Source organism: Haplochromis burtoni, unplaced genomic scaffold, assembly GCF_018398535.1.
Source record: "Haplochromis burtoni strain Fernald_Lab_line unplaced genomic scaffold, NCSU_Asbu1 Contig_181, whole genome shotgun sequence".
In the NCBI taxonomy this organism is placed as follows: domain Eukaryota; kingdom Metazoa; phylum Chordata; class Actinopteri; order Cichliformes; family Cichlidae; genus Haplochromis; species Haplochromis burtoni.
The window spans coordinates 215,074-231,675 of record NW_024582542.1 but is presented as its reverse complement, the minus strand read 5'-3'; the positions used below and the strand labels follow the sequence as shown (position 1 = coordinate 231,675).

The 16,602-nt window shown below is 38.4% G+C and overlaps 1 protein-coding gene across 2 annotated transcripts in view; it reads left to right on the top strand.

Annotated features, from left to right (window-relative positions):
• The first annotated feature begins 440 nt into the window (after window positions 1-440).
• LOC102305415 (sphingosine kinase 1) overlaps window positions 441-16,602 on the top strand; it is a 39,731-nt gene continuing 23,569 nt past the window's right edge. Inside the window, exon 1 of one of the 2 annotated variants that reach the window (XM_005934481.3) lies at window positions 441-855. In XM_005934481.3, coding sequence (XP_005934543.1) covers window positions 441-855 — 415 coding nt within the window. Of the gene's footprint in view, window positions 856-9,199; window positions 10,347-16,602 lie in introns of those variants that run through there. The other variant, XM_042225758.1, reaches the window with a different exon arrangement.

Below are 16,602 nucleotides of genomic sequence, written 5' to 3'. Positions count from 1 at the left end.
TTTAAAATTTGGATTTCATTTAGTCATATGATCCATGAAATACCAGAAATGGCTCCACAACAAAACAACTTACATTCTTGTAGTGTTAAATAATTTTATTTATATTAATATTGTGACTGCGTGAAATATCTAAGTTTTTATTTTCTGACTATAAGCCACTGACTAAACCCTGGCAATTCCTAAATAACTATAACTTGAAACCTTAGGCAGCGTCCCACAAGGAGCTGCAACGCTTTCAGTGTTGGGGCTCTTATTTTGAAATGTCACCGGATATGTAGCGTTTGATTCCGTCAGCCTTCACAGCGGTCCGGAGCAGCCTGTCAGTCCTCTAGTCTACTTTGCTCGCATCATTCACGTTAGCTATGTGACTGTGTGGCTGCTTCTTCTGCTTCCCGGACCCCCTCTGCGTCCCGTTCTCTCCGGTCCGGCGTCTGTTCAGGATGGATCAATGCAGAGCTAAACTGGAGTCCACCAGTCTGGTGAAGCTGTACGGGGAATTTACGGGGACCAGTAACCGAAAAGGCAGGTGTGCCGTCATCCTGACCGAGAAGGACCTCGTCGTCCAGAGGCTCACGTCGGCACCTGTCGGACGGAACAAGGTGGTGCTCAGTCTGAAGGACTGTGTCGGCTGCCGGGCTTACCGGGGAAATGACAGTGCGGATAAGGCAGCGTACTTAGTCGCCTACTTTTACCCGCTCAAACGGCGGTGGATGAGTTCCAGGGTATCGCGGCAGAGAGTGGAGCAGGGCTTTCGGCTCGCCTCGCTCCAGGACCCGCAAGCTAACCTGGAGGAGGCAGAGAAGTGGGCTCGCGCTGTCCGAGAGCGCTCTGCCCGGCAACAGTTCCCTAGAAACGGTGAGTGTTGGATAGCAACGACAGCGGAAAGTTTGCAGGTAGTGATAGAAGCAGGATCCCACGCTGCAATTACATTCATCTCTGAATGAGTATACTACTGTAATACTGAGGCAAATATGAGTTTCAGTCGTCACCAAATGACTGTTAACCCACACCTTTGCTCACTGGTGAAAGAGAAAGGTTAGTGAAACGAGAAAGGTGCCGCCTTTTTTATGTATATTTTATCAAAAAGTAGGCAGTTTGCGTATAAGCAAAATGCTAACATGTTAAAAGCTAGGCTTAATCTAAAATCAGTATGCTCAGTTATCCTCGCTTAGTTTTCCTGACATAATTTAAAAAAAGACTAAAACAAGACACTTTTTAATATTTTATTCTCTTTTACTTCGTTTCTTCGTTTTGTAAGTGCAAAACATCGTGTAAGTCACCTTCTATTTCTATTTCTTCTATTTCAGTTAATTACCACCCCCCCCCCCACACACACACACACACAATTTAACCTACTTCAAAATCTATGTAGGTGTTGACCTACATCTTCTTTTAATCCAGCATATAAAGGCTTTTAGTGGCACACAGTGCATTGTGTTTAAAGGTAAGCTCAAACATATTTGTGGTCTGTAAAATGTTAAACAGTCCAAAAAGTTAGAAGTTTGCTGTCATATGAAAAAGAAAAGCGGTGCATCCTCACAAGCTGGAAGCTTTGACGTTAAAATGTTGAACATTTTTGAAAATTAATCACAGTCATACTGTGTTATTTATGGTCATGGATTGTAGTGGGAGGAGCTTTAACTGCTTTTACCCTATGATTAAAAAAGGTGATGAATCACTAAGTCTGTTCTTTGTTGTTGTTTTTTTAACACAATTGCACAAATACCAGAAGCATGATTAAATATAAGGTGGCTTTTATTTCTGTTCAGTTTCTGTTAGATTGTTAAAGCCTTAAGTGGTCATTAAAAGCAATGTAATGTACCATTGATGAGTCATCACCTTAAAACTTCACCTTTGTCTTCCTTTTTTTAAAATGCATTTCTCACTTTTCAGGTTCTATGAAATTGTAAAGTACAATTTCACTTAATGTTTACTATACAGGGCCCACTGGTTGTCTTTCTTGGCTTATTCTTGTATCAGTAAATTTTTCCCCGAAGCACCACTGTTACTTAGCTGTTAGTATCCTTATTCATTTCCTATACCAAACAGGTTTCTTGGCACTTTGTCAGATCTCTCCCGAATACCTTTAAACTGCTCCTTGGACTAATAAAACAAAAGAGCCAGTCTAAACAGAGTCGTGTTTCAGGATCTTTTAAGAAACCTGAAAAAAACCACAAGGGATTATTGCTGCTATTGAGTTAAGGTCCAGTGAAGAGGTATGTCTTGTACAGAGTCCTTACTATCAGCTCTGCTTCATCATATTTAACCTCCTGCTTACATGGATAAAACAATAGTCATGGTGTGTTATGGAGAGTCACTTTTCAGTTCAGTATTTTCAGCCTCCTGCAAACAAACCCACTTGACATAAAAACACACCTGAGAAACATGAGACAATATTGATTGCTTCTTTTGTTAACGTAATGCTGAGACGTATGATCATTCCAGTGGGAGCTGTTCTATAACCCACGATTATACTAAAGATAAGTAAAGAAATTATTTGTCCTTAAAAAACAAAAATCCAAAACACTTTTTCCATTTTCTGTCATACATATTATTTCCTTCACACAGAGCACTGTGACCCAGTTAGCATTTTCCACAAAATTTATTTTTAACAAGACAAAATATACTGCAATTCTGCTCTGCCTGTCATTGCCAGAAGAGAAGAGAGTAGACTTTTAGTAGCTCTGGAAAGTTTCATTTGCTTTGAAATGTCTTGTAATATAAGTGCACGGGTTGTAATCTGATACAGTGACTGAATGAGTGTCCCAGGTTGGGACAGCAACCCAAATAAAAGAGGCTCAATGACTTCACCTGATCTAGCTCTGCCTCTCTTATCACTGGTTTATTCAGACCAATGCTTTGTTTTTGGCCCAGTTTTTGCTTCTCACGCTGTATACTACTGACTAATTTAACACATCAAGTGTCATTGTTGCAATGATGGCTGCTCAGTTTCAAGCAAAAGTAAAGAAAAAGAGATAAATCATTTTGAAGTTCCACTGAATGCTATTTCTTTTTGGTTGTAGTACTTGTAGTTTTTTTTTTTCATGTTTGCATGAGGTGTTTTGTGAAACAATAGGTTTGATTTATTATCATAATAATAATAACTTAGATCTGTATTGTGCCTTTCAAGAAACCCAAGAATGTTTTACATAACAATACAAAAGAGATAGGAAAAGCTTTGTTAGATAAAGAGTTTTTTGATAAAGATTAAATTTATCTCACATGTTTGCAAGAGGTGTTGATGTGTAAACCAGATAGAGTTGCTGAGTTCTTTCTAATCTCTTACACTTACCTTGACTACCAAATACATTGGTTTTACATAGTCAAAAACTTTCCTATTTTGGGAATTATACTTCTTTTATTGTTGTTGTTGTTGTTGTTGTTGTTGTTGTTATTATAATTATTATTGTTATTATTATTATTATTATTGTTATTGTTCAGTAATTGTTCAGTAGCACCATCACCTCACAGCTGGGGCCTTTCTGTGTGGAGTTAGCATGGTCTCCACTTCTCCACAGTCCAAAGACATGCATGTTAGGTTAATTATTAGGATAATTGCGTGTTTGGTTTACTGTAAGGTGTGAGCGTGAATAAATCTGTGTCTGTGTTAGCCCTGTGACAGACTGGCAACCTGTCTCACAGGTGGGGTAGACTCCAGCTCCATTGAAGATGGATGAAGTTAAGATAACAAACACTGAATATTGTTCTTGATTCTTATACATTTTCCAGTTGATCTTGATTGCCTCTTTCCTTGGCTGTTTTTGCGTGCAGCTGGGATTCTCGGTCTGCGTCCATGGCCAGCTTTTCTGCTGCATTATGTATGCTTACTAGGGATATACTCCCTGCTGAGGTTAGATCTGGGTGCTATGCTTTGGTTGCTACTGTTGGTTGCAAACTAGTTAGCTGGAGCTGTTACAGACTTACAGTATGTCTATTCCTTTCTTACTTTCTGTGTGAGTTGGAAACTGTTCATTACACTGACAAGCAGTAAAAAATAGTATGCACGAAGTATTGTTTTTACATTCACACCATTTCAAATGTGGAAAAATAGACAGGTTGATTGTGGCAAACTGTGTTTATGCTATATATGATTTGCTGGGGTAATTTTTTAGTCAGTTGGTTTATTGGTACCTTATATTATAATAAATTGTTGATATTTTAATTTTAGTTGCTAGTTACTGATTTGGGGGTCTAGAAACATTGGAGTGAGGAAGTGTTCCTCTTATATTTGATAGTTGTAGTAATAATAAAAGATTAATGACTCCTCGATGAAATCACCTGAATGCTGATTTTCAATTATTGTCACCTGTCTGGGTTTTGTAGGATAAAGAATCAAATAGAAGTACTGAGAATAAAATATCAGCTGAAAATGAGTCTATTTCAGCGCTACCTGCTGATGTGTTAGATTTCTGAACATTTTCACAGTCAGTTGTGGTAATTTCAAACCTCATTGTAGCTGCAGGGTCTTTGGTATCTTTGGAACAGGCTAATATGATTGCAGCCTGAAAGGGTGTCTCCAGTTAGTTACTCATTGTGCCCGAGGCCTCATGAACCATACTAAATCATGTTCAGGAGCTCTGCATCCAAACCATTACTCTAAATGAGGTCAATGCAATCCTTTCTGACCTCTCCATCAGTATTGATGCTTGTGTCATTGGCTTAATGTCAGGTGTGCTGAAAGAGTTATTCAGAAAACATCTATTTTCTATACACTCATTTTCCTTGTGTTTGTTTCCTTGTGAGATAGCTTATATAGCCATATTTCATGTCTGCTCAACTTGTCCAGTATTGCTTCTCTGCTCTAATGGTTGACACTGAGTCAGCTGCACTTTAGATCACACATACTAGTTTGCATGATAATGATCATTTATCCAAACATCTGTTAGAGGCATGACTGAAACCACCACTTGGTGCTTTTTTTGTGGCTTAGAGAATTGGTTAGGTCACAGGCTGATCATGATACCGCTGTAATTATGCAATGAAATAGTCTGTCGTACTTATTCTCACTGTTGTATTCCAATTAAAGTATTTTCATTGAGAGACATTGAACACAGCGTTGCTTGCTCAGAAAAAGGAAGTGAACAATATATTGCAGGTCATTACCAGCTGTCGGTTAGCTCTGTGGTGTGATGATGTGAAACCATTGAAAAAATGACACGAGGTGACAGATGAGTCAACAACTCGCCACGATGGCGCCAAAAAAGACTGACACATTCCTTCTTTGGAAATTACAACTGACACCTCAGCTGCATTACCTGTGTTTTTTTTTCTTAATGGTATTGTCCTGAGGTTACAAACATAAAATTTGAATGAAAAGACTGAATTCACTTGTTGACAGCATTATGATCATAAGGAAGGCGATGGTATCAGACAGAGAGGTTACAAGTATTGATTAAACCCGACAGAATATATTGTCATCTCGCTCGAGCATGTGGTTGCTGATGTCAAATGATAATGAACTGCAGCACTGCAGTGCAGTATATAGTGGAAGTGTAATCAACAGTTATTGTAATTCCATTTAATCTGTGAACGAAAATGTTACTGGTGGCTACACAAATTTCCAAAAATGGCATAAAAACCTGAAGATTGTGTGACACAACAACACACATCTATGAGAGCTTTAAAATTAGACAAAAATGATGAAACACAAAGAAATGACAATGAAAACAGGCTATTTCTCAGAAAAAATGGGCCCGTGAAAGAGAACAGTGTGCTATTCAAAAATGCTGCTTAAGGATACAAAAACCTTAGCTCAGCAAACTGACCCCATCAAATTACAGAGATCTCAACCAGGTGGGGTAGCTGTAGCCCTGTGGTTGCTCCAGTCTACATGCCCATGTATCTTGCGTTATATAAGAACAAGTTCATTTACCATTGCCATTTATATTAGCAGAGCAAATCATAATAATGGTAAACAGGGAAATTAAAGGGACAATAGCTAAACTCAAAGAAAGAAACTCTATTCCCCTCCGTATTGTCACAGCAGATGGTTCTGTCCATTTGTTTGGCATCTTTAGTGAGATTTTGCAGACATAAGTCACTTTGTTCACACAGGTTGAGAGACCTGTACACAATCATTTAGTAACTATCAGTCATGAGGGGAAAAATGATCATTCCCCAACTGGCTGTGTGTAATTGGTGGAGGTTAATGGCAGTCTTTGGCAAAAGGATCGCTAAAGTCATGCATGACTGCGACTTGAACCACCAGTTGCTAGGAAAAAATATATATTCCAATTGGTTGGGAAAAACTTCCTTGTGTGTTTGGTCCCAAGTATATTGCTGTGGACATAGTTTGAATGGCAGTAACAGTATAATATAGTGTAGTGTGATAAAGGGTTTTGGAACAAATCGACCATATTAGCAAAACCAAACAAGCAAACTGTTTATTCACAGGGATGACTGAATGGGGCACATTGTAAACCTGAATAGTGTGTCCTTGAGGAACAAACAAAAAAAATGAAAACGTGATGATACTAGATGGATGATAATATGGGAGCAGCTTGTTTTTTCGTGATGTTGGTGGCTCAGTGTCGACTGTAGAATGATGTGCTGTTTGTGTAGAAAGAGACACTTTTTGCTTAGCATCATGCAGTCACTAAGATTGTCACTAGGATTTTGCACTAATTTGTAGAACAACAACATCAGCCATTGAATTCTTCTAACATTTAGTTTAGAGTTGCAGTCCTACCACTACTACATTTATTTAAATTAATTAATATATATATATTTTTAGTATGGGTTTTGTAGTCAGTCAACATCAGTGCAGAGTTGAACTCCAGGGCAGAGCGGTGTCATTGTTTGGCCTCTTGAGACAATGTCATTGTCACTTGTAGTTCCTCATTGTCTGGATGATTTTGCTTGTGTGTGTTTTTACCATCAGACGTTTTTGAATTTCAGCATCTGCTACAGCCATGACCCCAATTTCTAGTTTTCCTTTACAGCCTTCGTTATTTGGACGATAATTTAGGTATTGTGTGTATAGAACAAACAACACTGCTGTGACTGTTATTATTTATCTCTGTAACTGAAATCATGAGTAAGGGTTTTGTTCAGGTAGTACTGTAGTGATACACTGAAGGTAATGTTTTGAGTCACTACAAGGATAATGATTTGTGCTAATGCGGTGTAACTGAATATGAGTGTGAAACAATGCAAATGGCTCTGAAGGATCTTATCTGACGTTCTCGAGGGGACTGGCATGGCTTCTTTTAGCTGCAAAATCCAGGCCTCTCTCAGCCAGTCGATGCCGTTACTAACACATTACCTCAGGCTGAGAAAGTTGAAGCTGGGACACTGGTTTTTGTCCTGCTGCAATAGTTTATAAGTGCAAAGTAGAGTTCCATGTTATATGAACAAGTGATCAATCTTTAGAAGCGACCATTTGTTCTTATTAGCAAACTCAATGTTTTTATTCTTGGACTGTACCAGAGATTCACATCTGTAAATAATGCTTATTTGTCTTAAACTGGGTCTTGGTGCTGCACTCCCGTTCAATCACTGTGTGAAATAAGCAGTATTAACTCCTCTCCATTTAAGCCAGCTTTCTTCTAATTGGGGTGCCCATTACAAACAGAAGGTTTGAACAGCAGGTGGGTGGAGCTGTGTATTTGAGATGACTGCATTAAGGAAAAGAGAAGAGTAGAAACCATCTGTCAGAAACCAAACGTTTAGAGGTATTTGACTACCAGGGAGTGCTCACAGGATACTTTTCATAGTTAAAATCACGTACAGCATTGTGCTACTGTAAAATCTTGAGTCACCTCTCATTTCTTTATGATTTGGTAGGAAAATGGGACATGGGTAGTAGTTTATTAAAATGTGCAAACATACATGGAATGACTGTATAAAAGGCAGAAACAGAGTTTGAACAATGCTAAGAAGCTTGAAAGTCTATATTTAGTATGATCACCTTTATTCTTCAACATAGTCTGAACTCTCTCAGCCAAGCTTTCTTGTAAATTCTTAGTCAGTTTATCGTCATTTTTGGCAAGATCTGCAACACCACTTGCTGAAATGGAGGCTCAAACTCTGACAGAGGCTGGATCCATCGTTGTTGTTGTTTTTTGTTTTTTACAATTGGCTGTAGACATTCACTGCTGTACTTCTCCTGCATACCAAAATTTTCAAATTTGGGTTCATTACATCATAAGACCTGTATTTTAAAAATACATATTTTAAAACGCAGATCTTTTTTATAATGTAGTAAATACGTACACAGTAAACACAAAGTACAAAAAGTGTGGGTGCATATGCAAACACAATAAGTACATTTGATAATTAGACACAAAAAAAGAGCAGGTGCCATTATTTTACAAATACATGTATTTGTATTTCAAGAAATTTATGTTTTCATCTGATTTTTTGCCTTTGTCAACTTTGGTTTGTCTATTGCAAGTCGTTTGAGAAAGTGCACTCATTTCTTTGACTTTTTTTTTTTTTGGGATGGTCATATTTGAACTAAAAGTTATGTACTGTAACCAGTCTTTCCCCTAAATTAACCACTACCTTCTCCACCCTGTTTGTGGAGGGGAAGCATACCTAGACACACAGGCTAGGCAGGCTTTTTGGTGACACTAATTTAATGCATCATTTTCAAGCATGTCACCCCTAAATATGATGTTCTCAGCATAACCCTAACACCAAGTCTTAACCCTTAAAAAGGCATATTTTGCATTACTTTACAGGAATGTAGTCACACGCGTTCTATGTTTGTCTTTGGTTTCCTGTGACAAATGAGTTCAGTCATTCATTCATTTTTAGATGAGCGGTTCTCGAGAAAGCTGCAGACTGCAGTCTGCCCATCCTGCACGTCTACGTTTTGAACAGATGCAGTCACACATCGAACACACACACACACCTACACCTATCATATCTGATATCATATCTCACAGTACAATAATATTGAATGGGTTGCATTGTTGTATTTTGTCATGTTTCTCAGGTCTTTGTCTGAATTTCTACGAACATTATTGCTAAGGATTGTCTTATTGCATTGGAGTCACACTGGGTTAAATATGTACACTTGGGTTTTAAGGGGTATTTATTATTTTCTTCTTTTTTTGGGTTGTATGGAAGCCCCAAACGCAATTTCATTGTTCTTGACAATGACAATAAATAAATACTACTACTAACACATCTCACAGCACACACAAACACAACCACACACACACACACACAACAACCCACCACCACACACACACACACATTCAGCAAGTTTATCGTTATAGCTGTCCTATATTTAGAACAGTAACTCTGTGTTTTCTTGTATGTTTAATGGGCATCTGTAAATTGTAGCTACAAAAAATAAGATAAGTTACGCTCACTAAATAAGCTCTGCATTATTATTGTCGCAGCCACAGTCTCCACTGTAATTCATCCCAAAGATTATCTGTTCTTTTTGGCCAGCCAAATTCTTCCACATCAATCTCACTCATCCGTGTCTTTATGGACCTGGTGTGCAGTCATGTTGGAATAATGACAAATTGTTCAAATAAAGAGGGGAGCGTGAAATTGTCCAAATTGTTTTGATATGCTTAAGCATTCAGGTGCTTGACTTTATAAACCCGTGGCCATGGAAGCGATTTGAGCACCTGATTTAGATTGATGAGTGAATAGTTTGGGCAGTATAGTGCAGTTTCACTGTTCTTCAATCGTGGCATTTGTTTAGTCAGATTGAAGAAGTTCAGAACAACAACCCGGGTGTGGTTTTTCTCACATTTAGAAGCATGTTTAATTTAGTTCACACTCTTCTGATGAATCGGTCGTGAACTGTCAGTAGTATTAACGCTTCTCAATTCTTGGAAGTGAACCTACATATTTTATTCATAGCAGGTTGTCTGTGTTGTACAGGATCAAAAGAGAAGTCTACAATAAGCAGAGCTTCATGAGTTCTCACTGCAGCGTTGGAGGCATTGGTGTGTGCAGTCAGACAGCAGTGGCAGCAGCAGTTTTCTCCCTGTGGACCTTACCCAACATACGCAGCAATAGAACTTGATGTGCTGTCTGTAGCTCGAGTTCAGTGTCTCGTTCTCTCACCGGAGCTCACTGTAGGTACTGAGGCTCGCTGCAGCTTTGTGTCCGTAATGCCCCTCTGTGTCTAACTATGAAAAAATGCAAACAGTACAATACATTTCAAAGAAACCCCGTGAGACTTGGATATAGATGCAGGAGCTGAATACAAAACAAGAAGATGACTCTCTGTACATTATAGCAGTGAGTGCAGAAAGTTTTCTGTTCTTCGCCAGATTTCTATTCTCAGAAAAGGCTTCTCAAGTCATTCTTTGATACGCCGACAGCAGCAACCACAGTCCATTCAGGCTACAGCAGAGCAGCTGCTACACCTAAGAGTAAGTCAGTCTTTCCTAGTTTAAAAAAAAATGTGGTTATGGGGTTTTTTTTTAAGGTGGAAAACATTTACATTTCTTCCAAACAGCAGCAGTGTACACTTTTTCTTGTATATTGCTGCATTTTAGTTTTGTTTTTTGTGCTCTTGTCTTGTGACTTTAAGTTTAAAAAAAAAAAAAAAATTGAACTAAAGGCCAGTTTGGATAATGTTAAGTATCTTACTTATTGGTTGTTTTCTAACCTCCCTTCCCCAATCTCACTCTAGGGCCTAAAATACACAGACAGACAGCTATTACATCTTCTTTCTCCTTTCACAACCTTTCCATTTATCTCTTAGCTCAGGATACAGTAAGGGCAACTGCGTAAGATACATGCAGGGTGATTTCAATTCAAACCTCAGTGTCGTAAACTCTCTGCCTTACTTAATATAGATTTACAGAAGGCTAACCACTGCCACCTCCTCCTGCTCCTCAGCCTTCCACACCCTTTGTGGTTCTGGCTCAGCAGAAATTTGCTTGTGAGCTTGAGGAGCTTCCACTCTTTGATTTACAAACCGCTTGAAGAGTTATCACCTCAGTGCAGCTAAGTGCTCCTGCAGTTAGCTCCAGTCAGACGAGATGTGGTTTCTTTAAAGGCAGAGCCTATGATTCAGTTTCAAAAGGAAAGTCTTAACCTAAAATATCACTTTAAAATATTCTGTCAGGGCCTTTAATGGACACTTTGTTTCCTGAAGCATGGAAAGTTTCATTTAATCAATTTGTAAACACAGACGGTAAAGCTGAGTATACACTGTGCTGATGAAAGATGACTAGCGTGAAAGATACTGTTTGTCGTGGCTTCAAAACTCACACAGTCTCCTGTATGAGGTTGATCTTTCTACAAAAAGAATTTTAAACAATGGCAGAAATTTGGCATGATCAACTCACAATGTGACTGCCACTATGACCTACAGCTGCTAACCAGCCAATAGGAAAGCAGCAGCAAGCATGCAATAGTGTGATCAACGTCACAAAGACACAAACAATAACAAACTCAAATGGAATGTATTGCAGTAAAATATGCAAAACCAAGTGTTTGGAATTCCAACAAAGAAGGAAATCTAGTTTAGGTTTGGTATCGGAAGCTCGTCTGCACGATATGTCATTTAACACTTATCCAAAGTTAACTTTCTAAAGAAGACAAATAGTTGAGGAACTGTTCCCACGATGGAGCCCACAGTTCAGCTGGGATTATAAACCATACCATATACATGCAACAAACTCAATGTCCTAACAGTTTATTAGCTTATTATGCTCCACAGTTTGTCTTGTAATGAATTTATAGGATCCTAATAAGTGTACTTATAGGATTTTGCACGTTGATTTGACTGCAAAAACATAATTAATGGCAACATGGACAATATGGTGATTTTTGCACCCTTTTCATTAAGGCTCTCATTTTGTTCAGTATTGAGATCACGTTTATTTATCATGACTATTTATTGATTTTAATGACATCTCATGTAAACAGAACACTGCTCTCACGTCTTCACATCTCAATTTTGTATAAAAAAAATTGGTCGTCCTTATTCACATAGCTTCTTAGGTAGGTAGATGGATAGATATTTTGGCGAAGGTATGTGTTTGTTGGAAAACACATCTTTGGCCAAATGGGTGCGATTGGTTGGCAGTTTCGGCGCATCTTTGCGAGCTGGATGGATACACGGTCAGTTGAGCCTGTTCACCTGCAGGTAGCGTTTTCAGTGGGAGAAACATTTTGTCACTCGTCCTTGTGATGACTTCAGTGACCAGAATAAACTTTCTGGGATTTCTTTACCTGGATGATTGTGCATGTATTTTCAAAACCTACACAGGCTTATTTTGATGGATGTCTGAGGTGATGGTAGTTAATTAATGGTAGCAACCACTTCATTGTTTTTCTTGGGCTTCATGCATTAATTACAGTGCAGTTTGTGGTATGTTTTCAGGTGGTTCTATCTAATCTGAAGTATTTCCAAACAAGCTTGTCAAGCCCTGTTGTTCTGTTTGTATATCAGTCTTTTAATTTGTTCTTACTTATCTAGACTAGTCCAGGAACAGCTGTGATTGTCACATTCTGATTTAGAAAACGCTAGAGTTTCTATTGCTTTGCGTTTCATGTAGAAGTAGGTGCATTTTAAATTTCACTCCATCATGCTCATTTAATTGTGGGAAGCCAAAATCATGAATGAGATTAAAATTCAATTAGTTGTAGAACCCTAGAAACATTTCTCTCAGATGTAATCACTAAAGTGGCTTCCACTATTTATTTAATTTTTGTTTCACCTCATGTTTTTGGTAGGCTACGTTAAAATAAAAAACCCATTAGAGCGACATAAGAGAATTACTGATTTTGAAATAGTTTAACTCATTGAATCTGTCACATTGCGCAGAGCTGGAAGAGCACGTATTGTGTCAAATACAGTACGAAATAGATGTTAATCCAATAATCTCTTAAATGTGGAAACTGGATTCCTTCCTAATGGGTGTTGTCAAGGCTTAGAGTGTAAATCTGCACTGAGCAACAGGCAGAAGTGTGAGCACAGCCTGTGGTGTATCTGTCTTTCCTTCTACATGTTCTTTAGGTGAATTTTATGCAATAATATTAGCTACCAAAAAAGGTCATGTAATGTTGTCTGGGATTTCATAGACTCTTCTGTGGGTTAATTTAACACAAATATATGTAAATATATGTAGTTACCTATCTCTTAGTTTTGAATTATAATGGGTTTTTTTAACTTCTTGGCTAGTTGTAATCATTGTCTGAATCATGGTCATCTTTTCCTATATGTGAAACGGACATTAAGACTTAGAGCAAAATATAACCCGATGTCTCATCTCTCTCTTTAAATCCCCAGTTTTCACTGAGTTTTGACAGTTTGACTGGTCCCATCTGCAGATTTATGCTGGCCGAGATGCGGGCTCAGCAAAGCGTAATGAAAGCTCGGCAGTTTTTTGAATTTTTCATCAAAAATTGCAACATTATAATTTCTTAATCACAGACGGTTGATGCTTTGTCATACTTCACTGCTGAAGGGGAACTGAGATACCGGAACTACTGACTGATGAGTGCAAGTCATCACTGTTAGTCAGACTGAGTCGTAGAGCAGTGATCACACTTCAAACAGAAACAGTGACCATGTAAGGTCATAGAAATAACGAAGATGCAGCTTGATGAATATCCCTGTGTCCCTTCCTAAATACAAACACTGAATTTATATAACTTCAATTAAAAAGAGTATTAAAAAGACCGGAGAAGTTTTCACAAAAAAATTGGAATAAGTGCATTTGAAGTTTACCATGAGACATTCATGTCTGTGTCTGGTTTATACAAGCAGATACAGCAGGAAAAAGGAAGCTGTCTGTTCTCACACTATATATGCACCCAGAAAGCTACTATAAGGAACCTTCCCAGAAAATGTGGTTTTTTTTTTAATGTTTTTTTCTTTTCTTTTTTTTACTGCTCCTGGGTTTTCCCTTTCATTTAGGTTGTTATTTCCTGTGGCGAATAGCTCAGTAGTGATTATTCCATTAAGATCTGGGACGGTTCCAATGCTGTTGGTTTGAAGAGAGGAGATGAGACGTCTGTAATCACAGATCAAGTAAACGTAGTTGAGGCGCAGAGCATAGCTTTGTTGTTGGAAGTTTCCTGTCATTTTGTATCTTGATTGTTGTTTGTGAGGTTACTTTTTAATTTACACAGTTCCCTTAATCGCCTCATCCAAGATGCTGAGTTTCTTTTTTCACCAATTTTCACCAATTGTGTGAAGATGTTCCAGTTTGACTTCTGCTGCAATTGTTATTATTTTTTTTTATGCTTTATTTTTTATGATAAATTGATTGGCATTTGCGTCAGCAGGGCTTTCATCAGGACTATACAGATCATCAGCAAATAAACAAACACGACGCTTATCTGCTGTCATAAAACTCCAACCAGTAGACTGTTTAGAAAAAAAAAATATATATGTGCTACAGTCTTTTGCATCTTATCTTAGATGTTTTGGCTCAGTGCCATGTTGCTGCTGCAGCAGAGTTAATGATAGAGGAGGAAACCCGGAGCGTGGACAGACAGACGAGAAGATAGTGTCCTCTGGAATGTTTGTAGAAGAGGAGGGGTGCCACGCAGGAAGTGGCATAGGACTGGGTTTAGCCAGCAAGAACTGCTGTGTGGGTGTTGGGACACACACACACACACACACACACACACACACACACACACACACACACACAGACCAAGGTCAGGGCGTTCGGTGCCAGCTGTCGTGCAGCTGATTCATGAGGGCACTTTCTTGTCTTTCCCTCAGGAGTCCAGTCGCTATGATTTTGAGATTACTGCATCTGAATGATACAAGGAAATGTGACGTTAACGCTCCGCATTTATAAAAAGACATAACCAGCCTTTCTTGAATGCCAGTTTATAGACTAATGTGATTATTGTGTACCGTTACATACAGGTTTTACCTGCCATTACGTTACCTGAAGGACCTTCTGCTAACCCGAAAAAGAAAAAAGAAAAGTGTAAATGTTTTTTTTAAAAAAAAATTTTTAAATTTATATGCTCTCATTTTATATGAGCTCAGAGTGATAGGCTGATACGTTTTGCTTTCATTTAGTCACAATAGTTTCCCTCCCTGTATGTGTGTCTGCATATGTAAACCCTCTTCTCAGATACATGAAGCAGAGCCCAGTGAAGTGAAGATAACCTTAATTACTTTAGGTTATGTTACTGTGAAGGTAATAAAACAACGGAGAGAGTAAGAAAAAAGTATTCCTGTTTCCTGGATCCATCCATCCCACAAAGCATCAGCTCAGGGGAAACCCTGCACTTAATTGTGCACAGTTCACTTGTTCAGGCTCGGCCTTGGCCACTGGAGCGCCTTGAGGCGACTGTTGTTGTGATTTGGCGCTATATAAATTGAATTGAATTGAGTTGGAGCTTATTGTACCAATGCTTTGGTGGAATTGCAAGCATTATCTTGCAATTCCACCAAAATGTGGTGTGGCTCATTTCTGAAGTGACACAGAAACTGCTCTCACACCGGTCAGAGTAGTCCTGGGTGTATTTTCAGCAGAAGCCTCGTCAGTTTGCACAGAGAGGACGAGGAGTCAGCAGGTCAGAGGAAGGATAGAGAGTCTGGTCGATTAACAAAATAGAGGAACCTGTGCATGTATTCCTGGAATTACTACAATCAAGGACACGGGTATTGAGTAACACTTACCAGTTCTTCTGCTTTACTGAAATAAAAGGAAAAAATTGAATTCTTGGGGAAAATGAGAAGTAATTAAAATGAAATTGCATACTTGAAGTGAAAATATACAGAAAACCACGTCATATTACTTCTTAAATCAAGTCCCCAACCTCTCCGTAGTGTCTAGAGCACTGATGACCTTATACAGGAAAATAATAGTGGGGATAGTGTGGGTTGTCCTCTATTAATGGATAAAGTTTTATTTGTCACTAAAATACTTTAATATATTTAAAATTACTCACTTTGGGGATTCTGATTCATGTTGATTTATTATACTGTGATTTAAATGTAGCATTGTGACACTTGTATTTTTCCTTTATTTGCTGTTCCCTTCTGAGTTATTCCAGCAAACTAATAATGAGATAACAAATGAGAATAAATTAAACAAGCAAATATACTCAGGTGTGTCTATTGGCTCTAAAGCACGAGCAAAGATCGAGCTTTGCACCACATAGTCCAGATTCCAGAATTACCGGTTTAATCCACAGATGCTGCAATATTACTTAGATAGTGCTAATAAAGTGGCAGCAGTGTGTATAAAGTTATGGCAATGGTTCAGTTCAAGATTACTGAAAAAAGACTTAACGCCTGAAGAGTTCACCTCAGGTCAAACTGTTAAGGTGCCGTAACGTGTAAACCTCTTTCCGACCGGTTTCTCTGCATTCCAGCGGCATCACTGTCAATTAGGTTTTTAACCAGTTAGACACACTCATCACTAAAGCATTTCAGTTGTTCAGCTGTCAGACGTGCTAGGATGAAAATCCAATCAACTGCAATGCAAAGTGTGAGAATTCTCAGGAATATCACTGTAGGGTTTTTGGATATTGGGTTGAAACAACCCAATATCCAAAAATTCACTGTGTTAAAAAGATCACTGTGAGATCTTTGTAACCCTCTGATAACTGTTTCAATCCCTAATTTGCATCAACCCCGCAGTTAAAAATTTAGCAAAGAGCTCAGAGCTGTGCACATTCATCTTGAGATGCAAGCTG